This window comes from Macrotis lagotis, chromosome 1 (assembly GCF_037893015.1).
Source record: "Macrotis lagotis isolate mMagLag1 chromosome 1, bilby.v1.9.chrom.fasta, whole genome shotgun sequence".
Taxonomy (NCBI): domain Eukaryota; kingdom Metazoa; phylum Chordata; class Mammalia; order Peramelemorphia; family Peramelidae; genus Macrotis; species Macrotis lagotis.
The window spans coordinates 589,309,595-589,335,778 of NC_133658.1; the positions used below are offsets into that span (position 1 = coordinate 589,309,595).

The 26,184-nt window shown below is 38.1% G+C and overlaps 1 protein-coding gene across 1 annotated transcript; it reads left to right on the forward strand.

Annotated features, from left to right (window-relative positions):
• The first annotated feature begins 22,676 nt into the window (after positions 1–22,676).
• On the forward strand, positions 22,677–23,399 carry SOX14 (SRY-box transcription factor 14). The gene has a single exon (XM_074234386.1). It carries the CDS (start codon positions 22,677–22,679, stop codon positions 23,397–23,399), a length of 723 nt encoding a protein of 240 aa, XP_074090487.1.
• Positions 23,400–26,184: the final 2,785 nt, after the last annotated feature.

Genomic DNA, 26,184 nt, shown 5'->3' on the forward strand with positions numbered 1-26,184 from the left:
TATTAGGCATTTTCCAAAGTTACCTTGTATTTACTTTGCAGGTATTTTGCATATCCCAATACTGCTGTTTACCTTATTGTAATAAGGTAAAAATTGTAATGTCAATTCATTCAGAATAGGGACCTTTTTTTTTGTATCCCCAGTGCCTAGAAAAAGGTCAGTCATATAGTTTAAGTGATTGATGACCTCAGTCTGCTTAGGTGAGTGAACACTGTAGAAAGTGGAAGTATGCTGGGTAAGTTGCTGGGAAAGTGGAGAGTGTTTGAGGTTTAAGGAGAGATGAAAAGTTCAGAAACTGTTGCTAGAGAGAATAATATAGAAATCAGATAAAAGTAGTTGAGAAGACTAGTCAGATATCAGTCATAAATGCTGGCTATATTGTCTCTCCCCTCCCCCACCACCACCTGAGGAAGGAGGAAGAATACATGGGCATAGAATATTTGAGACATCCATAAGAACAGATCTGATATCAAAGGAATTTTACCAACCTCTGTGTTATTCATAACACAACTATTCAAACTGAGGTTAGCTTATGCTAAATCAATATATTTGTAAAAGACTGAATCCTCTTTTTATCTACCTCAGTATAAAATCATCCCCAACTCTTCTATACCCCAACCCTATTATACTCTGAATCACTCTGCTATTCTGGACTAAACTGATTTTTAGGGGTGCTGATATATATTTTTGGTTCATTTCCTCAAAGTAAAACATGACCAGGACCAAGGATTGCAAGTAGTGAGGCAGAAATGCATATCTCCTTTTCTCCATTTTTAGTGAGTTAGTGTTCCTCTGTTTGTATACTATTAAAAAAAAAAAAGAAACTGTTCTGCTGGATTAGAGAGGAGTGACTCTTTCTGTTTCTTGAGAGCCCAAATCAGTAAATCCAGTAGATAGGGCTCTGGTGAGTTTGAAAACATAGCAAGAGAGCCGGTTAGAAATATCCTCCTTCAGATGTTTGAAGGCAGCATGAGGTAGAGAAAAACACTAAACTTGGAGTTATAAGACTAGGCTTAAGAACCAGCTCTCTCATTTCACAGCTATTAGATATTGGAAAAATCAATTGACTCCTCTAATAGATCAGTATTTTGATTTATAAATTTAGGATAATCTCAATTATAGAAGAGAAGATTTTTATCATCTTTAATTCAACAAATAGAAGACTTACTAGAGACAAGAAAGGTGCTCTTTACATTAAAAAAAATGTTAAATTTCTATAAAACAACAACAATAAAAAAGAGAGGATGCATGGTATAGTAGACAAAAAAAAAGGCAAGAAGACTTGGGTCTAGACATACGTTGTATGTGGGACTCCAGAAAAGCTATTTATTGTCTCAGTGCCTCCAAGCAAGAGTCTAAGATTATAAAATACAGAGTAATTAAAGATCTGCTTTAGGAAAAGGATTTTTTTTCACTTAGAATTTATGACACTCACTAATGAAATCACAATTCCACCTCTCCCTCCCATGTAAAAGTAAATAAGAAAGGTGGTTTTATTGATGGTCAATGATAATCTTTTAATAAAACAATTTAAAATAAAATAACATTAGAATAACAATACCTATATTCATAGGGAGTTAAAGTATGGAAAGCATTTTAAAAATAAGAATGTAAAATTTGCTGATATTATTTGAAAAAAATGACTGATCCTTGTAATAGAAGTTATAGCTAAAGATTTAGATTTGACATTCATGAAAATATGGGAGTCAATGACCCTGTATTCAAATAATCTTCCACCAATGCATTTGATCCAATCTTTCCTTGTAGAGAAAAAAAATAGGGAAATACACTTGCTTCCTACAATTAGAATTAGACAAAAATTAACACAATAGTGAATATCCCTTCACAGTTAATTCAAGTGGAGGTTAGAAGACCATTTCTGGATACTGTGAAAGGTTCAGCAGTGGACAATGCTGAGATGCTCTAATTCTAAGTTAAATTGTAGCTGCTAAAATGACCACTGATTAATGAATGGATCTCTTTCAGCCTGGAGGGAGATTTCTAGGGTCATATCTCAGGGTTCTCCTTTGTTCAACAATTTTTAGCAACAACTTAGATTAAGTCAGACAATAAAACTTGCATTTTTATCACATTTCCTGATGACCCAAAGCTGAGAGGCTTGGTTAGGATTTTAGGTTTTGTTTTGTTTTGTTTTGTTTTTTTGCAAGGCAAATGGGGTTAAGTGGCTTGCCCAAGGCCACACAGCTAGGTAATTATTAACTGTCTGAGATCGGATTTGAACCCAGGTACTCCTGACTCTAGGGCCGGTGCTTTATCCACTGTACCACCTAGCTGCCCCTGGTTAGGATTTTAAGTGGCAGTACCTAACTCAGCAGGTTGAAATTATATGCCAAAATTTATAAGAAAAAAATTAAAATGGATAGTTATAAATTTGTAATGATGTGTTTTTTTTAAACTAACAAATCAGGAAACTCTAATTTAGAACTGCTTTTTTAAATTGCATTTTATTTTCAGTTTTAAATTATCTCCTTCCCTCCCTTTTCTCTCCTTAGTAAGGAAGCAAGGATTGCAATTCTCATTGTACATATAAAGTCATGCAAAAGATTTCCATATTATATATGTTACAAGAGAAAGGAAGGAAGGAAATAAAGAAAGAAAAAAAGGAAGGAAGGAAGGAAGGACAGAAGGGAGGGAGAATGGGAGGGAGGAAGAGAGGAAGGAAAAGAAAGGAAAAACAGAGGGAGGGAAGAAAGGAGGGAGGAATGAAGGGAGGAAGAGAGGAAAGAAGGAAAATATTTTTCCATATGTACTTTGAGCCCATCAGTTCACTAACAGAAGATGGACAACATTTTTCATCATTTGTCCTTTGGCATTTTGTTGGGTCATTGTATTGATCAGAATTATTAAGTCTTTCAGAATTTATTATCTTTATAATATCACTATTACTATGTAAATTTTTGTTTTGTTTCTACTCACTTTATTTTGCATCAGTTCATATGCAGGCTTTTCTAAAACCATTCCTTTCATCATTTATCATAGCATAGTAATATTTAATCAAATTCATATATCATAACTTGTCCAACACATTGCCCAATTGATGGGCAACTCCTCAGTTTCCATTCCTTTGCCACATCAAAAGAAACTGTTATAAATACTTTTGCACAAATGGATTCTTTTCCTTTTTCTTTAATTTCTTTGGGGTATAAGCCTAGTAGCTAAATCCCTAAGTCATTGAGCATGCGCAGTTTTATAGCTTTGGGGATATGGTTCCAAATCTAGACTGGCTGGAGCAGTTTAACAGCTCCACCAGTAGTTCATTAGGAGTTCTCTTTTCCCATAACCCCTCTAGCATTTATCAGTTTCCTTCTCTGCCAACTTAGCAAATCTGATAAATGTGAGGGAGTATCAGAATTGTATTAATTTGCATTTCTCTACTTGTTAGTGATTTAAAGCATTTTTCATTTCACTATTGATAACTTTGATTTCTTCCTCTGAAAACTATCTGGTCACATCCTGCAATGATTTATTAATTATTAGTTGTGTCTATGATTTGTTCTTTGACTTTCTCATTTTTTAGGACCATAACAATTAAAAGCATAGTCAATTTTTGCAAAGTATCATGCATAGCTGAGAAATTAGTATACATTTTTCCCCATTCAATATTATTCTGAGGTCTATCATGTATTTTTTCTAATTCTATTTGTATCTTTAATTTTTATTTATTTTATTATGAAATGTATCCAGATTTGAGAAGGGTAATTTGAGGTCCCCTCTGTTATAATTTTACTGTCTATTTTGTTAGAATAACTCATTTAATTTTTCCTTCAAGAAATTGGAAGCTATGTCATTTAATTCATATATGGTCAGTATTGTTATTAATTAATTGTCTAGCGTGCTTAATGGAAAAAAAATCATTTCCCTGAATATCTCTTTTAATTATGTCTGTTTTTGCTTTTACCTTCACCGAGGTCATGATTGCAACCCTAACCTTTTTCACTTCTGCTGAAGTGTAATAGATTCTGATAAGTTCCTTATTATAACTCTATGCGTATCATTCTGTTTCAAGTATAAATAACATAATATTGAATTCTGATTACTAATCAATTCTGCTACTCTTTTCCATTTTATAGTTGATTTCATTTCGTTGTTCATTCCCAGTTCTAATTGCCAATAGTGTACTTCTCTCCATCCTATATTTAATATACTTTCTTCCCTGTTTCCTCATCAAGTCTATTTTGCTTTTGATCACTGCATTCCTTAATCTACCCTCCCTCTTATCCACCTCTTTATTTTAGTCCCTTTCCCTCCTATTTCTCTGTTGGATAAAATGAATGTCTATATCCAACTATGTGGGTATGTATAGTCTTTCCTTTTTGAACCAGTTCAAATGAGAATGAGGTTCAAGCTCACTCTCCCTCTTCCCTTCCACTATATAAAATCTTCCTTATGCACTTTGCCCCTTCGCCCAGTGCATCTCATTTTCTCATCATTCCATTCTTCTTTCAAGATCATCCCAACTTGGAGCAGCTAGGTAGTGCAGTGGATGGAGCACTGATCCTGAAATCATGAGGATCTGAGTTTCATATCTGACCTCAGACACTTAATTACCTATTGTGAGACCTTCAGCAAGTCACTTAACAACCCTCCCCCCACATTTCCTTGCAAAAGAAAACAAACAAAAAAAGATCATCCCAACTTGATAGACTCCACACTCATAAACCACTGTCTATATACCCTCGAACCCTCTAACTATCCTCACAATGATATAATTCTAAGGAGTAACATGTATCATATTCCAGTAAAAGAATATAAATAATTTAATCTTTACTTAAGATTTCTTACTCATGCTTATACTTTTATGTTGCCCTGCTGTCTGCTCCAGTTTGCTCTGTGTCACCCTACATTCCTCTCTCACCCCAAGGCAGCAAGTCTTTCCCATAAATCTTCCAAATTATCTTGGGCTGGAAAATTGTTTCACCCAGGATTTTTGTGGGTTCTGCCACTCTAGAATTTGGTTTGAGTAATAATTTAAAGGTATTGGAGTAGTTTGGAGGAGAGCTTGGGAAAGTCCCCGCCTTTACTCCACTATCTAGGTTCTACCTCTCCAAATTTTTTTTGTTCATTTTTATCACTTTCTTTACCCATTCTAAGAATTCCTCCTGATCTTATATTCAATCTGCATTTTTCTTTAAGATTTTTCTTATAGAAAAGTTTTCAAGGCATTGTTATCTTGTGAGCTTATTTCTTGAACTTCCTTTCACCATCAGAGTTTACTATAGTCATATTCTTTTTTTAGTTGTTGGTTTATTTTCCAACCTAATTCTTGATGTAATACTTTATTTTAAAATTGAACACTGCTCACATCTGGAGATGGAAGAAATGTATGGCTTGAGTTTCTCTCCTTTAAATCCTTTGGCTACTTTAACAGCATAATCTGGGGACCTATAAGTTTTGGGAATTTCTGAACTGAAGAAACATCTTTTCACTGCTCTCTTGTGTATATGCTACATACACATATGAAGCCCCTGCTTTCTTGTGAGTTTGACCACTCTTTTCTACCCTAGACCTGTTCACTTGGTAAGGGGCAATGGAACTTTCAGTTGGTACCTGTTCTTGATATCAGTGTTAGTCCAAGGATTCCTTTCTGCCCAGAGACCTTACTGTTCCTGGGCACTGGGGCTGCTCCATACCAGTTTGGCAGTTACCAGCCTGGTGCCATTTTCACTTTGCTGCACTCTTAGGCAGATGAATCTCAGTGTTTGTAGACCTCTCTGACTATTCTCCTAAGTTACTGTCAGCTGCCATGGGAATTTTTCTTGGCTTTTCTTCTCAGAATTTAGTTAGGTTTTTTTAAGTCATTGTGGAAAAGGTTTGAGGGGAGTTGAAGCAAAGTTACTAAGCTCTCACTCTGCCATCTTACTAATTTAAAATTTCATAGGGATATATTTTTATATAGAATGACTTTTGGGGAGGCAGAAGAGGAAATTTTGATCTTTTAAAAATATTAATACTTTAAAAAAAAAGCTAGACTCAAATTGACCATAAGTGCAATATTTACAAACAAGCATATTGGTCACTAATTTCCTTACTGTCTCCTATTTTTTCTACTTCACAGACTAAAATTACTCCAACTTTGTATTCATTTCCATATATCTTCTCCTCTCTGGATTTTTGTGATTACTATTCTCTCTTTTGACTCTCCTTCCAACATGGTTGATCATACACTATACACTCTGATGTCAAGATGATGGGGATACAAATATAAAAAGAAAAGTTATAAATTCAACACTCTTTGCATTGAACAATTCTGTTTCTCCATCTTAGTCCTAGGTCTACTTTAATACCTGTCTGACTTTCAGCAAATCATCTAAACTTTATGTGCTTCAGTTTCCTTATCTGTAAAATAAAGGGGTTAGACTAGTAACCTTTAAATTTCCTTCTCTCTCAAAAACCCTAAGATTCTTTTTTAAAGTAATGAACCTGAAACAGTGAAATGATAATCAATGGAGACTTTCTTCATCACCCCAATTGCTAACTGCTCTCTTCATGTGTTTCTATATATTTCAGTTATTTGTCTTCTTTCCCCCTCCGAAACTAGAAATACAATAAAGGCAAGAATCTATCTTGTTCAACCTTACTTATAAGCTCCAGCCCTCAAAGAGATTAGATTATATTGAAAGAGGCAGCATTTAGACATATCAGTATTGCACATATATCTATACCTCACAGGTAATTGGAGAGAAATGTACCAGCAGTTCTGTGGAGTTATACTCCCAATTTTGTATACACTTCCATACCTGATTTATTCTTCAGCCTCAATACCCAAATCTCCAAATGCATATAGGATATCTTCATTTAGATATGTCTATTGATACCTTCAACTCAAAATGTCCCCAAAACTTATTATCATTCCCTCTATACTAACTTCTTCTGACTTCACAACTTTTATCATTGCTATCAACAATCACCTTGATTCCCATGTATTGAATCTGATGCTTATCCAGTTGCCAAGTCATCCTGATTTCAATTCTTCCATCTGACTCCTGATCCCTATTCCCATTACCATAAGCCTAGTATTTGATCACATTAGCCCCTGTGATGGTAATTTCAACAACTTCCTAAAAAGCTATCCTGTCTTTATTCTTTTTGTTTCTGGTCCCTCCTTATTCTCTCTACAATACTAAATTTTTCTTCTGCATAGATTTGTTCAATTAATTCTCAACTCAAAGTGCTGCAGTGATTTATAAAATGTAAACTTCTTTTCCCAGTCTTCAATGAACTCATCACAATCTGATCGCCTCATGAGAAGTCTTCAAGCAGAAGCCATATAAACACTTGTTAGGGTAATAAGATAGCTTCTGATAGTCTTAATTCCTTGAGGTTCTACGGTTGCACTCTACCTTTCCAGATTCGTCTTGAAAGATATCCCAGGATACATTCTATGCTCTACCCAAACTTAACTACTTTGTTCACTGAACAATATCCTCTTCTCTCTTGCTTCTGTAACTTTCTATTCACACTGCAAGCCATGCCTGGAATTTTCACCTTCCTTTCTTCAGTTGTTATTCTTTTCAGAATCAAATTCCAATTCTACATCCTTTGCAAGGAATTCTCTTAAACCTATCCAGTGGTAGTTGCCTGCCTTCCTTCATCATGCCTTATTTTAAATTTTTTTATGTCTCTTATCTCTCCCCTAGACTATAGATTCCAGGAAACAGTGACCTTTCTATTCCAAACTCTATGTCTCTCATAACTTGATACCTGGGTTTAAATTTCAATTCTGCTATTCATGACCTATGTGATTATGGTCAAGTCACTCAATAATTCTGGATCTATTTCCTTATTTGTAAATAAAAGAATTTGACTAGATGACTTGCAAAGTCCCTCTTAGAACTAAATTTATAATCCTGTAATTTTCATGTCTCTGTATATAATAAATCTATAATAAATATTTATTGTATTGAATAGAATAACTCACTCTCATGTGGTGCTTAATCCAAATACTTTCATAATTCTCTGAGGTACAAATATCATATTCTTATTTCATAAGTCAGAGGGGATAAATGATTTGTACAATATTACACAATTAATAGATTTGGAATTCAGGAGTCAAGTGAAGGCACTCTCATTTCAAAGCTCATTGCATAAAAGAGGAGACCTGGTGAAAGGACAAAGTGAGAAACTTTGGGCAGCCAAAGGGAAATGTAAGAGCACTTTGCCCTTGGAGGAAAATAGAATCAGAGAAAGGAGGCACAGGAATAGAGAAAAACCACACACCTAACTTTTAGAGTTTGCTTCAAAGAAGTTCTACACATTTTCCTAATCTCAGAGACAAGATAAAAAAATTTCTTTACTAACCCAAAATGAAACTTGTTGTTTAATCCTTCTTTCTTGAAAAAAGACCATGACATTAAGGTGATGCCATGACATGCAAGTGACTTGGATTTAAGTGAGGGGGTGCTGCATAAAGTCACCAATTTCACTTTCTCTCACAGAGTCATCTGGGTCCAGTGGCCAGATATTACAGAACTCAAATTAAACATAATCTATGTCAAGTTCTTGTCCACATCTACCCCCCACCCCGTTCCAATTCTATCTCATCCTAACTAAATAGGTGGAACAATGGAAGAGGTCAAGTCAATTTTTCTAACATAGGAAGTCATAATAATCTGCCCCAGTCTCCTAAAGTATCATCAATATAAAAGTTTGGAGTAGTTCTCAAAGTATGGTCTGAAGAGCTTAGGAGTTCCCATGAGACTCAATTGGTAAGGTCAAAATTAACTTCAAAATAACTTTAAGATGTTATTTGCCAATCTATAGGATTATAAGCTCCTTGGGGATAGGACTATTTTTTGCTTTGTTTTATATCTCCAGGGTTTAGTACAGTGATAGGCAAATAATATGTGATAACTAAATGTCTATTGATTATTAAAATATTCCTCCCCTTTCCAATTAAATATCTGTGAGTCCAGATTTTCTTCATAGAATTCAATCAAAACAATGTATCTCAACATTGAATACAGAAGCAGATATGAAAATCTATCTACCTTCTATAATTCCAGACATTAATGGGATTTTCATAAATATATTGCTATTTTCTTAGTATATGATTTTGGAAAATATTGTCACTTTTCACTAAAATGGTATTTTTGTTAATATGAATCATTTTTCATTATTTTAAAAATGAATTAATAAATATGCTGATTTGTTTTAATTTCTAATTCTGTAAATATTGATAAATAAAACCCATGTAGACAAAAGATGTTTGTGGTGTTCTCAATAATTTTTAAGAGCTTAAAAGGATCCTGGGACTCAAAAAAACTAAGAATTTCTATTTTAGAATAATAGGTCCAGCCTTGGCTATGGATGAGAAACAGTTTGTCTATGAAGATTTTATGAGAGAGCTAAGATGAAGATTTTATGAGAGAGCTAAGATGCTATTGCTGTCCACTATCCTCTTTATCTATACATCCTTGTCCATTTCTTCTGTCCTAGGACTGAATAAGAGTCGTTTCTGTCTATCTTCAATATCAAGGTAGAGTCACTTATTAATCTTACTTATCCCTTTAGATCCTCAAAGTAAAAAAGAAGGGAGCCACTAATTAGCAAAACAGAAAGGCATCATTTCTCTTTATTAGGAATTGCCTTGTGCAAAAGAGAGTTTTAAAGGTTAATACATTTCATTCAATACATCTTAAATGTCTACACATGTTCTATATATATTTAAATATTGCTGCAGTCTGTTCATAAGAGGAAACTGTGATCCATATTAGTTAAATGACTTACTCAAGTTGTATATTAGTGAAGTTAGGACTTGAGCATAATGAACCTTTGTGCAAAATTGGGAAGAGTTCTGAAAAGGAAGTCAAAAGACCTTGGACTGAATCCTGCATCAGTCATTTACTGTTTGACTTTTGGCATTTCACAACCTCTTTTTGTCTGTTTCCATATTGTTTAAAATGAAGGAGTTGGTAGTTGGCTTCTAAGGTTATTTCTTTTCATATTTAAATCTAAGATGCTAGGATCTGCTATCACAAAGCCACAAAGAGTAGATTTCTCTCTAGACCAAGGTGTCATTCTATAGATGAAAGACTTTTCAATCTAAAATAATGCCCTTAAAAAGACATATGGGGTGGATAGGTGGCCCAATGGATAGAGCCCTAGACCTGGAGTCAGGAGTACCTGAGTTCAAATCTGACCTCAGACACTTAATTATTACCTAGCTGTGTGGCCTTGGGCAAGCCACTTACCCCCCATTTGCCTTGCAAAAAACTAAAAAAAAATACCCCTAAAAGATGTTAACTTCAATCTTATCAAATAACCCTGTTCAGAATAGTTGACAGTTAACCCAAATGATACAGCAAGAAGGAAATTCAGCAAATGATTTGCTTATTGGACAAATAAACAATAAAAACAATTGGTATTCCTGGGGTGTCAATGCATCAAAACAATTGTTGAGTCTCTTTACCAGACTTTATGCTGAGTCCCTTTCTGGACTCCCTCAATCTTTCCCCAGGTGAGTGTTGAAGGGGTGGGAGACAAGGAAGACAAATTTCCCCCTATACACCAAGGTCTCCAAGGTCTCCAATGTCTCCAATGTCTCCCAGGTCTCCAAGGTCTCCATTTATTTACCAACATACCAGTGCTTAAATACCCTCCTAGTCCCCTAATCCATTCCCACTCTTGTAGCACTTAGTTAAAACAAGACTCTTGTGCTCAAGGACACCAGGTGAAGATAATTTACAGTGCTCCCACACACAACAGTCCCTAACAAACAATGATTTTTTAAAAATAGGAACTACTTTTTGTGGTGGCAAAGAATTGTAAAGTGTGGTCATTCCTATCAATTGGTAAATGATTGGACAAGTTGTGGTATGTGATTGTGTCAAAATACTATAGCACTATAAAAAATGATAAGCAGCAGATTTCAGAAAAACCTGAAAAGATTTACATGAACTGATGCTGAATGAAGTGAAAACAACCAGGAGAACATTGTACGCATTAACATTGCATGATGATCAACTATGATTGACTTAGCTTTTCTCAGCAATACAATGTTCCAAAACAATTCCAGAAGACTCATAATGGAAAATGCTCTCTACATCCAGAGAAAGAACTGATGGAGTCTGAATGCAGATCAAAACACACTGTTTTTCACTTTTTTTTGTCTTTCTTACTTTCTTGTGGTTTCCCCTTTTTTCTGATTCTTCCTTCATGATATTACTATACATGCATAACCTATATCAGACAGATTGCTGTCTTGAAGAGTGGGGAGGAAGGAAAATTTGGAACTAAAAATTATATAGAAATGAAAGTTGAGGGGCAGCTAGGTGTGCAAATGTAGAGCACTGGCCCTGGAGTCAGGAGGATCTGAGTTTAAATTCAGCCTCAGACACTTAATAATTACCTAGCTGTGTGGCCTTAGGTAAGTCACTTAACTCCATTGCCTTGCAAAAACTAAAAAAAAATGTCTCAGAGAGGAAATAACACGCATATTTAATGAATTTTTCTATTCAGATAAGAGGTTTGGAATTGGAAAGGAATTTAAAAGTCATTGAAACCAATTATTTTGTCTCACAAATAAGGAAACTGAGTCCCAGGGTCATTCCTCTAGCAAGTATCTAAGAATAGTTTTTTAATTTCATTTTAAACCATTATTATTTATTTTTAACTTTCTTTTTTTAAATTTTGAGTTCCAAATTCTTTCCCTTTTTCCAAATCTTTCTCCACCCATTGAAAAGGCAAGTAATATGATATGATTACAATATGACAATATTTGTCCAAGATATCCCTTCAATTTCCAATTTTTTACCACCACACAGTTTTGTACATAATTTTTTCCTTTTTTCCTTGATCTTTCAGAGATACAGTATTATTGAGTGAAATCATGCAAAACATAATGCATATTAACTATGTAATAAAAAGCTAGGAAAATAAAGTGAAAAAATTGTGCTTAAATTTGTAAACAATGTCCATCAATTCTATCTCAGGAAGGGGATAGCATTTTTCATCATGAATCCTTCAAAATTGTATTGATAAGAGTAGCTAAGTCTTTCACAGTTGATTATCATTAATAATATTGCTGTTATTAGGTACAATGCTCTTCTTTCTAGATTTATTCTAAAATCATTCCCTATATCTTATAGTATAATAGTATTCCATCACAATCATATACCACAACTTGTTCAGCAATTCCCCAGTTGATGAATATCCCCTAAATTTCCAATTCTTTGCCACTACAAAAAAGAGCTAATCTAGATTTTTTTGTACCTAAAGGTCTTTCCCCTCCTTTTTTTATTTGATATTTTAGGGATAGAGTATTGCTGAGTTAAAGAAGTTTATAATCCTTTGAGCAAAGTTCCATCAGTGTACATTACTGACCCTATTTTTCCATATCACCTCCAATATTTGTCTTTTTCCTTTTCTTATCCTATTATCCAATCTGATAAGTAGTACCTCATTTATTTTAATTTGAATTACTCTAAACAATAATTATTTTAAATCTTTTTATATGATAATAGGTAATTTTCATCTCTTCCTTCTTCTGTTTATATCCTTAGACCATTTATCAATTAGGGAAAAACTCTAATGAAATGAGACCTTTATCAGAAAAGCTTGCTGTAAAAAAATTTGGTATTTTTCCCTATGGTACTTTTTTTAAAAAAAAATGTTGTTTCTCAATTCTCTCTCTCTCTCTCTCTCTCTCTCTCTCTCTCTCTCTCTCTCTCTCTCTCTCTCTCCTTAGGTTTTTTCCAAGACAATGGGGTTAAGTGGCTTGCCTGAGGCCACACAGCTAGGTAATTATTAACTGTCTGAGGTTGGATTTGAACTCAGGTACTCCTGACTCCAGGGCCAGTGCTCTATCTACTGTGCCACCTCAGATATCTCTTTTAAGGTCCTATTTTTATCTTTTCTTTGTCTAATATCATGATTCTATCCCTGTCTTTTTTACTTCAGTTGAATCCTAACATATTCTGCTCCAGTCCTTTATTAACTCTATGTATGTCTTTCTATTGTAAATGTGTCTCTTGGAAACAACATAATGTTGATTTCTGGTTTCTAATCCATTCTGCTATCTGCTTCCATTTTATGGATGAGTTCATCCTATTCACATTCACAATCAATAATAATGATTATTAACTAAATATTTCCCTCTATCCTATTTTCACTGAATTATCCTTTTTTCTTTCTTTTTTCCTGACCTTCCTCAATTTTTTTGCTTCTAACCACTACCTCCTGTAATCCACCATCCCTTTTATCAATTTCTTCTTTCTCTTATCCTTTTCTCCTACTTTCCTATTGAATTAGATAGATTTCTATCCCTGTGAGTTTGTGTGTGTGTGTGTGTGTGTGTGTGTGTGTATGTGTGTGTGTGTGTGTATGTGTGTGTTTATTCTTCTCTTTAACTAATTCTTTTTTTTTTAGGTTTTTGCAAGGCAACCGGGGTTAAGTGGCTCGCCCAAAGCCACACAGCTAGGTAATTATTAAGTGTCTGAGACCGGATTTGAACCCAGGTACTCCTGACTCCAAGGCTGGTACTTTATCCACTACGCCACCTAGCCACCCCTCTTTGAACTAATTCTAATGAGAGTGAGATTCCAGCTTTACCCATCACATTCTCATTTCCCCATCCTTTGTTACAAACTCTTTCTTCGGGTCCCTCTTTTATATAAGATTATTTTTTTATATGAGATAATATAATTCTTCTGCTCTATTCCCCTTTCACCTAAAGTATCCCTCTTTCTATTCCTTCATTTCTTTGAAGAGCATTTCAACATAACAACTCACACTAATGCCTTGTACATTCTTTCTTACTGCTCTAATAATGATATAGTTAAGAGTTATGTTTATCATCTTCCCATACAGGAATGGAAACAGTTTATCCTTATTAAGTCCCTTGTGATTTTTCTTCTTTGATTACCTCTTTAAACTTCTCTTGAGTTGAGTATTTGAATATCAACTTTTCTTTTTAATTCTGGTCTTTTCATCAAGAATACTTGGGGGGCGGCTAGGTAGTGCAGTGGATAGAGCACCGGCCCTGGAGTCAGGAGTACCTGGGTTCAAATCCGGCCTCAGACACTTAATAATTGCCTAGCTGTGTGGCCTTGGGCAAGCCACTTAACCCCATCGCCTTGCAAAAACCTTAAAAAAGAATACTTGAAAGTCCTCGAATTCATTAAATATTTAATTTTCCACTGCAATTTTTCTGGATAAATTATTCTTTGTTGCAATTTTAGGTTCTTTGCCTTCCATAATATCATATGCCAAACTTCTGCTCCTTTAATATGAAAATTTCTAAATCTTGAGTGATCTGATGGTGGCTCCATGATATTTGAATTGTTTCTTTCTAGCTGCTTACAATATTTTCTCTTTGACGGAGGAGCTATACAATTTGACTATAATATTCTTGGAAGTTTCATCTTGAGATCTCTTTCAGGAAGTGAAGTCTTTCAATTTGTCTGGTTCTGATATATCAGAACTGTTTTCCTTTATAATTTTTTTTAAAATGATGCTTAGGCTCTTTTTTTAGGTTATGGTTCTAAGGTTACCCAGAATTCTTAAATTTTCTCTTTTTAACTTATTTTCTATGACATTTGTTTTTCTGATGAGATATTTCACATTTTCTTCACAATTTTTCATTCTTTTGAATTTGCTTTATTGTTTCTTGATGTCTTGTGAAATCTTAAGCCTGCACTTGCCCACTTGTAATTTTTAAAAACTAATATTCTTTAGAGAAGTTTGGTTTCTTTCTTTCCAATTGACTAATTCTAATTTTTAGTCACTTTTTAACAGTGACTTTTTGTGCTTCTTTTACTATTTCTCCAATTCTGCTTTTTTAAGGTGTTATTTTCTTCAGCTATTTTGTTCCTTTGTAAAAACTAAACTTTTAATTCTCTTTTCCTGTATTACTCACTTCTTTTCCCAATTTCCCTTCTACCATTCTTATCTCTTTCTTTAGCTCAGGGATTCTTGTGGGGCTTTGTGTTGAATTTGCATTTTTTTCCTTTGAGGTTTTGTTTGTAGCTCTTTTCATATTATTGTCTTCCTCTGAGTTTATGTCTTTGTCTTCCCTACTACCATAGAAGCTTTTTTATGGTCAAGTTCTTTTTTCATTGTTTGCTCATTTTTTCAACCTCATTCTGGCCTTTGAATTTTATGTAAAAGTAGAGCCCTGTTCACCTGGGGCTAAGGCACTATTCCAAGTTTCAGGCTTTTTCATGTTGCTCTTTTCTGAGCTACTTCAGTGATTCTGCAAGTTCCCATGTGAAATCTGGGGATATGATGTGCTCACTTCTCTTCTATTTTGCATCCTGATCTTTATCTAGTAAAGGTCCTTTCTTCTCCCTGACCACAAGTTGCTCTAACTCCTTATTGCCTCTGAAAATGTAACCAGGTCCTCTGTCTTCTTGCAGTCCTAAACACTAGTTTTCCTATCTACTCTGTAGTTGTGACCTAGAATTGCATATGAGAAACAGAACTACCAAGCAGTTTCCAATTTTATAGCTCAAGGTCCCCTTTAATCTTTCTCTGACCAGTTGTACAACCCCCTTACTGTTTCTAAACAATTAAAGAAGCATACAATCACATAAAAAAATACATCAGAAGAAAAGGGCCAACTGTGTGGACAATTCTTTGGCTCCATTATATGAAACAAATATATCCCACTGCCATTGGATCAAAATTAGATTTTTGATCACTTAAAATAGACAACCTTGAAATTTCTTCTTGATGTCTATCCTTACAGAACCTGATAATACATTTATTGGAAGCTAATTGTGTCTAAACCACCCATCCCACCAAATAGTCCTTACCACTCTACACTTTACTGATAAAAATACCCAAAAAAAAATCAGTTTTCTGGACTGGCTCTAAATTTAGAAATTCACAGAAACAATTGAATAACTTATACTTTATAGAGTGCCATGAGGTTTTCAAAGAGAATATGTCACAACAACTCTGTGAGGTAGTTACCACAGACATTGTACCAATTTTTAAAGTCAAAGGATCATAGACTTAGACTTAGAAGGAAACTTAGAGGTCACTTAGATGAGAAAATTTTAGGTTCAAAGAGGTTAAATAATTTGATCACCATCAGGCAGCTCTTGTCAGAGATAGGAATCAAAGCTAAGACCTTGACCCTAAGATCAGTGTCATTTTCATTATGCTACCCTAGGACAATTAAGGTAGCACCAGGTAAAATCCTTTGCCTTTGTCAAAAAGCAGACCCCAGGTCAATAAAGTCACAAACTCTCAGATCATTGGAACTGTATTTGATTTAATGGGTGGAATTAAGGAGTTTCAAAAGAAACTTTGATTTTCCTTTCCCATTCCCATGTGTCAGTGACCCAACAAGGATTGTTTGACAAATCATTCTGGAGGACTAATTGAATCATATGTGGCTTCTCCCTTTGTTGTGTCAAACCCTTGCACTCCTAACCTATCACAGGATCCCTGCTTTCCAAAAAAAAGTTAGCTATACAGTTAAGGCATTTTGAAGTATTGGAAGACATCCTTATATGTGCCCATACAACAGATTAATACAGATATCATTCAAGCAAGACAAAGGGTTGGATCCAACTATCCTTTTCCATTCAGCTGACCATACTGAACTGACTCAGAACTCTCTAAATTTGTCCTGAGATGGACTTTTTATTTTTAAATAAAAGTCGTGTCCCAGTTGTGTTATCTTGGCTGCATATGGTATTTTTAAATTATTTCAGAATATACAACAAGAATAAAAGGAATGATGACATCAAAAAAGTAGAGAAAAAACTTCAAGTGGAACAAGAAAAGGGTTGGAGGCAAGGAGGAAATGGTGTGTGTAGAATATGGTACCCCTCAGGCAAAAAAAATAGAAAGCTTTTATATCTTTATATTTGAGAAGCAATATGTATAAGGTGTTGAACAAAGAGAAGAGAATATGTGGATTCAAATCCAGCTCTGTCATTTCTGTATGACCCAGAGAGAATCATTTAACTTCTCTTGGCCTGAGTTCCTCTTCTATAAAATGAGGGGATTCAACAAGATGGTCTTTAAGCTCCTCTGCAGCTCTCAGTCTATGATTCTATGATCTCTGAGATAGTTTTCTCTTTAAATAACTATAAATAACTATAAAGCAGTAAATGCAAAATTGTCAGCAGAATATGCATTTTTCCTCTTCTTAGAAAGGGAGATTCTGAGTTATTTGATTAAAAGGTTAATACTATTAATAACATTCTTAATTTTGCCAGGGACCTGTAATAGACACTAATCAGTACTGGTGCTTTTGAAAATGTTATTAATTCTTTAGTAATGACTATGATGTTGATTATAATATATTATAGGAAGGGGTCTGAGCCTAGCATCTTCTAGAGCAATCAGACTTCTAAGGCCACCACTGCCATACTTTTACAAACTTCTAGCTCTAGAGAGATTTGTTTATACCCAAGTTTTGGTGAGGGCACAGACGGGGATCCTAGAGTTGAGAAGGTACAGAGGTCAGGAGACCTCTGGTTTCTCCTGTCTTCATAGTACCACTAACCCGAATCTCAGTTTTCTGGAACTTTTGGGATTGGACTCTTCGCCTCCTCTCCCCAACTCCCATATATTCCCCCTTAGGGTTCCTAGCTCCCTCACCCACTTCCTATAAATTTACCAATTTCCGTGTTGCAGAGAGTCGAACTCGAAAATGGGAGGAATGATTCTCTCTTGATGCCCTCCGAGGTTTTTTTTTTTTTCAATCTTAGTGAGAGAATTGGGTCTCCTTATCTTAGTATCTTTACCCAGAGTGCAAAACATACGGACCTACCACTGTTGGAGAGGCTCCTAGTGGTATTCATGCCTAAGGGCATGAATGTGTTTTGCTGTCCTTAGGGAGTTTTTACAAATCATTTGAAGAATTTGATTTTGGACTCCAAAAAGTGGTCAGATCCAGGAGCTTATAATACTCCTTTAAGATCCCCTCTTTTCACTGGTAGACGTGACTGTTCTCGCTTCGATTAAGAAGCAATCTCTCGGGGATCTCAGCTGAAAAAGAGATGTCAAGGGAGCGGGAATTCTGCCATCGGCCGTCGGAGCAAACAGCTCTACAGAAAGTGTGGCGAAGCTCTGGCTGCTAGGAAAGGGAAGCGAATGCCTCTGCCTGTGGTGGGGTAGGAAAAGGAGGAAGTCGGAAATGGGTTGAAAAAACCAACTTCACTGGATGACTGTTTATTGGCTTCTAAGTTTGTATTTTACATTGCCCTGAGCAGACACCAAAAAAACTTGAAAATTATTGTAAAAATATGTCTATTTTAATTTTCAAATACTTATGCAGATTGGAAAATCTTTTGGGACTGAGTTTTGCGGGGACTTTTGAGCAAGTAAACAGAGTACGGAAGAAGGAAAGAGAGATGGGAGGGAAAGGGATCCCAAGAAAAGAGAGTTGGAAGAAAGAAAATGAATCCTATTATTAGAAAGGGCAATGATCGGAGTAAGATTTCTAAGGTTCATCAGTAGTCATAATGATGACACCGTCCATGCGGCTAGTCATATCTTTGCTATCGATCAAAACTTTCAGATCTATGAATATTTGTGGTCTTCACAACATTATTGGGAACTGCGTCCGGTCAAATCTTGCAGACTTGGCTCAAGGTCATCCCGCTAGTAAATAATAGAACTGGGACGAGAACCCAGTTTCAGGACTCTTTGGTGACCTAGTATTAATTTGGTTTGGATTAACCGGGGCAAAGTATACATAGGTCCTGAGCAAAGTCCTGGTGGGATGGGAAAAGTTCCACTGATCCTGGGGTGAATATCAAGTACTCAGGAAAGTTCCCACCAGACACTTTTAAGAATTGAGCTCCCAGTACTTGTGTTTTCCAAGTGTGGGTCAGCATAAAGTTTCCCGGTTGCTAGCATAAATATGAGAAAGGAATCTGTTCTCCAAACTTACTGGGACTGGATAAGCGTTCCCTACCCCTTCTCGCTAATTTTCCCAATCCTAGAAAACCGCGACTGGGAAGCAGAAGCACGGAAGGAAAAAGTGTGTTATGGATTGGAAAAGAGGTGAGGAGTGCAAGCTTGGAGATGGAGATAGTCAAGAGCGGAAGTGGTGCTACAGAGGAGGTGTAAGTTCTAATCAGAGAACGCTGATACTCTCTTGCAAGCGTCCTTACACTCACTGGCAATCGGAAAGGCAACCGAGAAAGTTGCGGCACCTCCTCCTCGCCCATACCTTACCCTCAAAATTTTCCTCTCCCTTCCGACCCCCTCCCCCCGACCCAGGGAGACAGTCGCCAGGGGAACCCGACTGCTCCGCACTAGAAGGAAAAGAGTCAGTATAAGCAGAGGCTGGGGGGGAGGGATGCTGTGATCAGTCTTGCATTTGGCGTAAATCAATCTTACCAGTCACACCCGCCCGCTTCCCCCCCACCCCCCAGGACCTTCTGAGCTCCTTTACACAACCCTGGGTGCGAGATTAAAACTAATTGCCAAAGAGTAGCTGAGGTGGACCTACTCTAAACAGAATGACTGTGACATCACCCTACACTGGCTAGGGGTAAGTGCCACTTTGGATGGGGGTGGGGGGTTGACTGGAGTTCACTGGAAAGTGTGGGAATTATCGATTCCTCCTAGGATCTATGAGAAAAGCTTGTGTCTCCTCCTCCCTGACCTCCCTGTGCTGCATTATCAGTTTGGGAAGGATGGAAGCCACCAGGGACCCAAGGGGTGGAGTTGAGAGGTAACTTAAAATGTCGCTCGCTCACTCACTCCAAAGGACTGGCGAAAGCATGGGAGAGCAATAAAAAAGGAGATACAGGAAGAAGGGTATCTTTCTCTTCAGAAACCTAATTAATATCAGTGCACACTGGAATCTAAGACTGGGGGGGGGGGGAAGAGGTGTAGGTCGAGGTGCCCTGTGCGTGTTGCTAACTAGGCACGTTTTGTTGCATTGGTTCTCATCAACTCGCTACTGAGAGCTTGCGATCATATAACGGACTGCAAATGCTTAGCGTCACAGTGCTCCGGGTCTTGCCTTTTGTGAATTCATCTAAAGTAGCGGTTTGGTTATTTTATTTTATTTTTCGCAAATTAGGGACTTATCTGTTTCTTCTCAATATTTGAGGGCTTACTGCCCCTTATTAAAACTTGCCGGTTACACTTAGAATATCTATGTATAAAAGCCAATCTATTCACATTCCTCCAAGTGCCTGAATACAACAGAGGTAGCAGGTGCTGCCTGAAGCACTTTGAAAGCTATACAGGTGAATGGACCTTAAATCATTTCTCCCTTCTCTTTTTACTCTGACGCCAAATGAAACGAACTTATTGCAAGAAATGCAAAGGATGGAGAAGGGAAGCTAGGGCATCTGGGGAAATAATGTGTGCGAAAAAGAATACAAAGGCTGTACATCTGCTCCCCAGGCGTATATATGTATGCAGAGCTGAAAATGCATAGGTGTGGGCATGTAGAGAATCGAGAGCAGAAAATGCCCTTCTCTGAACTAGTGCAACTGGGAAATAAATAGACCTTACCTAATAGAGCCCAAAATGGGCATCTTATCTACACTGCACAGTCTTTAAGGCTTCCCTATTCAGGTCTGCGATTTCATATTTTGCTACAGCGTACAACAAACTCACAGAAATCCCTCATCCACTCTTTCCATCCCTGTAGCTGTCTCTCCTCTTATTCCGGGAGGCTGACCATACCTTCGTAATTCAAAATCGGAACAATTTCCGAATACAGGTTTTCTGGAGGCAAAGGAAGAAATAAGAAGTTTTCCTCTAGAAGTTGTTGCCCTAAATACGTTTTTTTTTTAATGTGAAAAGAAAACCCCTCAACGAGGAAAACATTCCAAGGAATGTGAAACGAAGGGACCAATCTCTTTTTGAACAGCCTGGTGCAAAAAGCCAGTAAACCCTTAACCAACTGAGGTCCCACCGGACCCAAGACAATTGTTTCCATTTAATAAATATTTTCCCCAAGGGCATTTCACATTAGGCAGGCAATTATTCAAAGGAAACAGGCGGGCAGGTTGATTCTTCGGGGTTATTTAGTGCTCTTTACCCAGAGAATTACCATCTATTGAAAAAAAATAATAATAATAACAGTCACCCTTTGGTTCAAAGACGCCTGACAGTAGGAGCGCAACCTTATGAAGGGCTGTGTGGCATAAAAGCCAAGTACAAAGTACCATGGCTCAGGAAAGATTATGAAGGTAAAAAGACTCTCCGTCTCTGACTTAAACCCCATCAAATTAATCAAAGGGCAGTGTTGGGTTTCATTATTCTGTTCCAATTTAGAAGGGGTGCAGAGGGGAAACTAGATTTTTTTTTAAAAAACTCAAGCTGGAGAAAACTAGTAGTGGAAAGCAAACCTTCCTCCTTAAGTTAATAACAGATCGTTTTCATCTTTTGAAAACGGTCATAGCTCCAGGGCTTGTTTTTTTTTAAAGCTTTACACATAATGATTTTTGATGGCCCACCAGGTGTGTCTCTGTAGAAACGAAGTCTCACGTGCTCCAGTTCTGTGACTTGGGCCACCTTGCCACCTTTTCACCTGCTCGATTCCTACTCGTCTCTTGTCGGGGGAAGGGGGGAGGGGAATGGGGGGGATGCCGGAGAATGAGGTGAGAACAGAGCGGAACTGGGTCGGGCTAAGAGGATTGAAGGGTCGGGAGTGAGGGAAGGTTAAGTATTGCAAAAAGTTAATTTCAAATCTTACCCCAATTTTTACTCTGTAGGGGTCTTGACAAGTGGGGATGGGGTGGGTAGAATGTTGTCTTTGCTGGAGCTGCTGCCCTATTTATAAGCACACACACCAACCTTCTCTCCCTGCTCCCTCTCGAGCCCCACCCTCTTATTCTTTGTATTTTAAGTCCTATTATTCCCTACACCCGGGAAATAAAGCGAAGAGGCGTGAAGAGTTTTATTTACTGCTAATAGCGCAATAGTGCAATATCTAACACAAGTCTTCCCTTTAATCCTCTGTGCTTAATATTCTCTCTCTCTCTCTCTCTCTCTCTCTCTCTCTCTCTCTCTCTCTCTCTCTCCTTTCTACCATTCTCATACCCCTCCCTCCTTCTGCCTCTCTTTTCCCCTATTTTCTTTCTTTTAAGGTATTCTCTGTCTGCCTCTCTCATGCTGATTGGGCGTTCAGGTTAGGGAGTCAACGCCCCACGATTATGTCAGATTGCGTGCAGTCCCAAGCAACCTCGCCTTTGAACTTCACCGCTTTTGGCTCTTATTCATCAGACTTCCCTCATTCTCAGCCAGGTGCTTTGCAAGGCTAGACATCTCCAAGAAAAGAAAAGGGGGGAAAAAAAGAAAAAGAGAAGAGAAGGGGAGCTTCCTCAGGCTCACATATACAAATACTTGAAAGCTTAATCACTGAGACCTCTAATACTTTTGGATCTTTTTGCTTTCCCCCTCTCACCCATCTCATCTCGGTCTGTTTACATTCTCCTCCCTCTTCCACCCCCATCCGGCCCCCAACCTTACCCCCCAGAGAAGGACGCTTCTGAAAGGACTGGATTTGCTGAAGAACTGGTATGATTAGTTGAGCATTTGGGGGGGGAGTATTTTTGGGGGCTTTCTTTAACCCTCCCTCCCCCTCCCTCCATTCAAGAAAGCAAGAGGGAGCTAGGAGAGAGGAGAGAGAGAGGGAAAGGGAGAGGGAGAGAGGAAAGACTGAAAGACTCGATAGTTGATCACTGAAGAAAGTCCTATTCCCCTTTCCCCCAGCCTACGGGATCATGTCCAAGCCCACCGACCATATCAAGAGACCCATGAATGCTTTCATGGTATGGTCCCGGGGCCAAAGACGGAAGATGGCCCAGGAGAACCCCAAGATGCACAACTCCGAGATCAGCAAACGTCTAGGGGCCGAGTGGAAACTGCTCTCGGAAGCGGAGAAGCGCCCCTACATCGATGAGGCCAAGAGGCTTCGCGCCCAGCACATGAAGGAACACCCGGACTACAAGTATCGGCCGCGACGTAAGCCCAAGAACCTGCTCAAGAAGGACAGGTACGTCTTCCCTTTACCTTACCTCGGAGAAACTGATCCCCTCAAGGCAGCCGGCCTGCCCGTGGGGACCACGGACAGTCTCCTCGGCTCTCCCGAGAAAGCCAGGGCGTTCCTGCCCCCCACCTCGGCACCTTACTCCCTCCTGGACCCCAGTCAGTTTAGTTCCAGCGCCATCCAGAAGATGACTGAGGTCCCACACACCTTGGCGACCAGCACGCTGCCCTACGCGTCCACCTTGGGCTACCAAAATGGGGCTTTCGGCAGTCTCAGCTGCCCCAGCCAGCACACCCATACCCACCCGTCCCCTACCAACCCGGGCTATGTGGTGCCCTGTAACTGTACTGCCTGGTCGGCATCCAGTTTGCAGCCCCCAGTTGCCTACATCCTCTTCCCCGGCATGACCAAGACTGGAATAGACCCTTATTCTTCAGCCCACGCGACGGCCATGTAACCCTTTGATCCCCACCCTGCTCCCATCTTCGTCCCCCTCCCCGGACCTATCCCTGCCGAAAGCAGTCGGACCATTTTGGGATGCGGGGGCAGAGGCGGGGTGGCTGGGGGTTGCATGTATATTATCCGCCCTATGCTCCCTTGCCCTTCCAGCCCACCTGAGCCACTGGCGCCCGCTCCACCCGGTTCCAAGGGCGAGGACTCCTCTGTAACCACAGAAATGTGGTGGATCCTAAACCTCTGCCGGCCCCCCTTACAACTTTTCCTTTCTTCGCCCGAGGGTGGAAGGAGGAATGGGAAGGGGCGGGGAGGGAGTGCTCCCAGGATTCGAGGCTCAGACAGGTGCCAGAAACTTGAAAGTGTTTTGACAACCACGCACCCCTCCCCCCCCAACAAATAAAAACAAACCTTTGACTGGACCCCCTTTGGACAAAAGAGTAGGCAGTTTCGATTTTATTTATGTTTTCTTCTATATTCTCGGATGTGCTTTGGACTTTAATCTTCCAGGCCCTGGTATTATATATATAGAAATATACTTATATTTTTTCTTTTGCACACTGAAGACAGAATTAGCTGTGTCATATCTGTGTTTGCCATCAGACAGGACTAGGCGCCATTTGCTTTCCATGTCAGAATTTTAAACGGCTTAAAAGTTTAAAACTACACAAGAGGGAAATATTTCTATTTCAAACCATGGTATGATAGTGTTTGCTTCTTTAAATGAAAATTAAAAGAACCCACATAGTCTTTAAATTTGTGTGAACCAGTGCAGCTAGACCTAAGTTTACTTTAGACAGAACGTTGGGTTATGAAGTCAGGATGTAGAATCATAAAGATTTTTTTAAAAGCAAAAAAAAATCCTAAGTGGTCATTGAAATATGTTTTTGACGCTGTCTTGGAAAAGAAAATGTACCCGGAAGGATTTTACCTCGTTACTCTGTTCATTTGTTGAACAAGACGTTTTGAATAAAGACAATCTGTCCTCAAAAAAGTAACCTGTGGTGTTCATAAGTCTGAGATGTAGTGTTTGCCCAGACCCTCCCTGCCCCCTTCCAAACATAGAGAATAAAATTCAGAAACTAAGTAGATTTTTAGACTGAGGGGATGTTCAGGGCCATGATAGCATCTTAGATTTATCTCTCTGTATGTTTATGTCTGTATATGGAAAGTGTATCATTTGTTAATATACTCAGTGGGCTTTTTCTTTCTTAGAGATTCCTTATACATTTGGAATTGTCTTTTCTCTCACTATCAAGGTAGAGAAAGATCTCTGCCCTTCCCTGTCTGCACCTGGGGATGGGTATTCTTTGAATCTAAAGGCAGTTCTAAACCTTTGATCAAGGTGTGTATGTCTGTGTGTGTGTGTGTGTATGTGTGTGTGTGTGTGTTTTAAAAATTAGTTGTCACAATAAATCACCGGCAAAAGTAGAAGAATTAATGGGGGGGGGGGGAATAGTCCTAACATCTTTTCCTTGGCAGTAGGATTTAAGTGTAATGTACTTGGCAAAAGAAAAGAATTAAAGAATTTTGTTACTGTTTGGAAATTACACCATGGCTCTTTTTCCTTGGAGTTTTCAATGGACTTGAGCACTTGACTAAAAAGTCTGGTGAACTCACCTATGGTCCAATGCTGTCTTTAAAGAATCATATGACAGCTCCTTTAGGGAGACAAATATCCCGAAGAAGTTATGTAGGTATGTTTCAGTGTGGAAAAAGGAAAGATGAGAGAGAGAGAGGGGGAGAGAGAGAGAGAGAGAGAGAGAGAGAGAGAGAGAGAGAGAGAGAGAGAGAGAGAGAGAGAGAGAGATTGGAGCAGTTTCTGAGAAAATAGTTCTAGTTTTATTTCTTTATTTGTTTTTCCTTGAGGTCTTACCTCAAGGTAATTGTTTTCTAGCAAGATTTGAAGAAAACAACTCTACCTTTCTATCTATTTAAACTGGAGTTTGAGCCTCTTCTTGTTCTCCATACTCACCCTCAATCTTTTTGATCATCCTTCAGTGGTTCAAAATGACCACTCTCTCCCCCATTGAATGTGTGTCCTTTGCATTTCATTTAATTTAGGAAAACTAAGAGAGTAGGAAGGGATTGTATGTGTATGGTGGGGGCAGGGGTACTGGTTGTTTAAGTTTGTTTCCTTTGTATAGTTTTTATTGTTATATGTGTGCTTCCTTGGGGTTAGGTATCTAGAGGTGGATTGGAGTGGGAGAAATTATAAACAGAATTTGAAGCCGAAACCAGTGGATTAGCATATTGTCCTAAAAACAATTAGCAGTGTTTGAGGTACTATTTGAAGCCTATTCATCGGAACCCCTTTGTTAAAAGGGGATTTTCATTTAAAAAAAAAGTTAGCAGTTGTCCATCTGGCTGAGCTGAATAGCAGAGTGATCCGTGTTGGATATGCTTTTCTCATTAAGTGCTCTTTTGAGACCAATGTTAGGATTAAATGGTATAACACAATTAACATACACGGGGCCTGAATAGGAGGGGAAGCGTATAAATAATAGATAGATAAATAAAAGAGAGATCAGGCTAGGGTAAACAAAGGGCCGAGTAAGGGGGGGAGGTTTGAAAGGGGATGGTAGAATGGCTGAACCACGCTTATTTAGCATCACAAAAACCCTCTTACAAATCAAGACAATTAGAGACTGGCTTGACTGAGGCAGCAATCAGAGAGGGAGACTTGGGACACTCTGGGAAAGTCTCCTCCTCCCCTGATGCGGAAACAGAGGTAAGCCTGCAAGTGGAAACCTTAGGTAAAATAGTGTGGTCTCTGATTTAACCCCAAC

Coding starts and splice junctions, on each gene's coding strand:
- SOX14 (XM_074234386.1), top strand. CDS start 22,677: ATGTCCAAGCCCACCGACCATATCAAGAGACCCATGAATGCTTTCATG.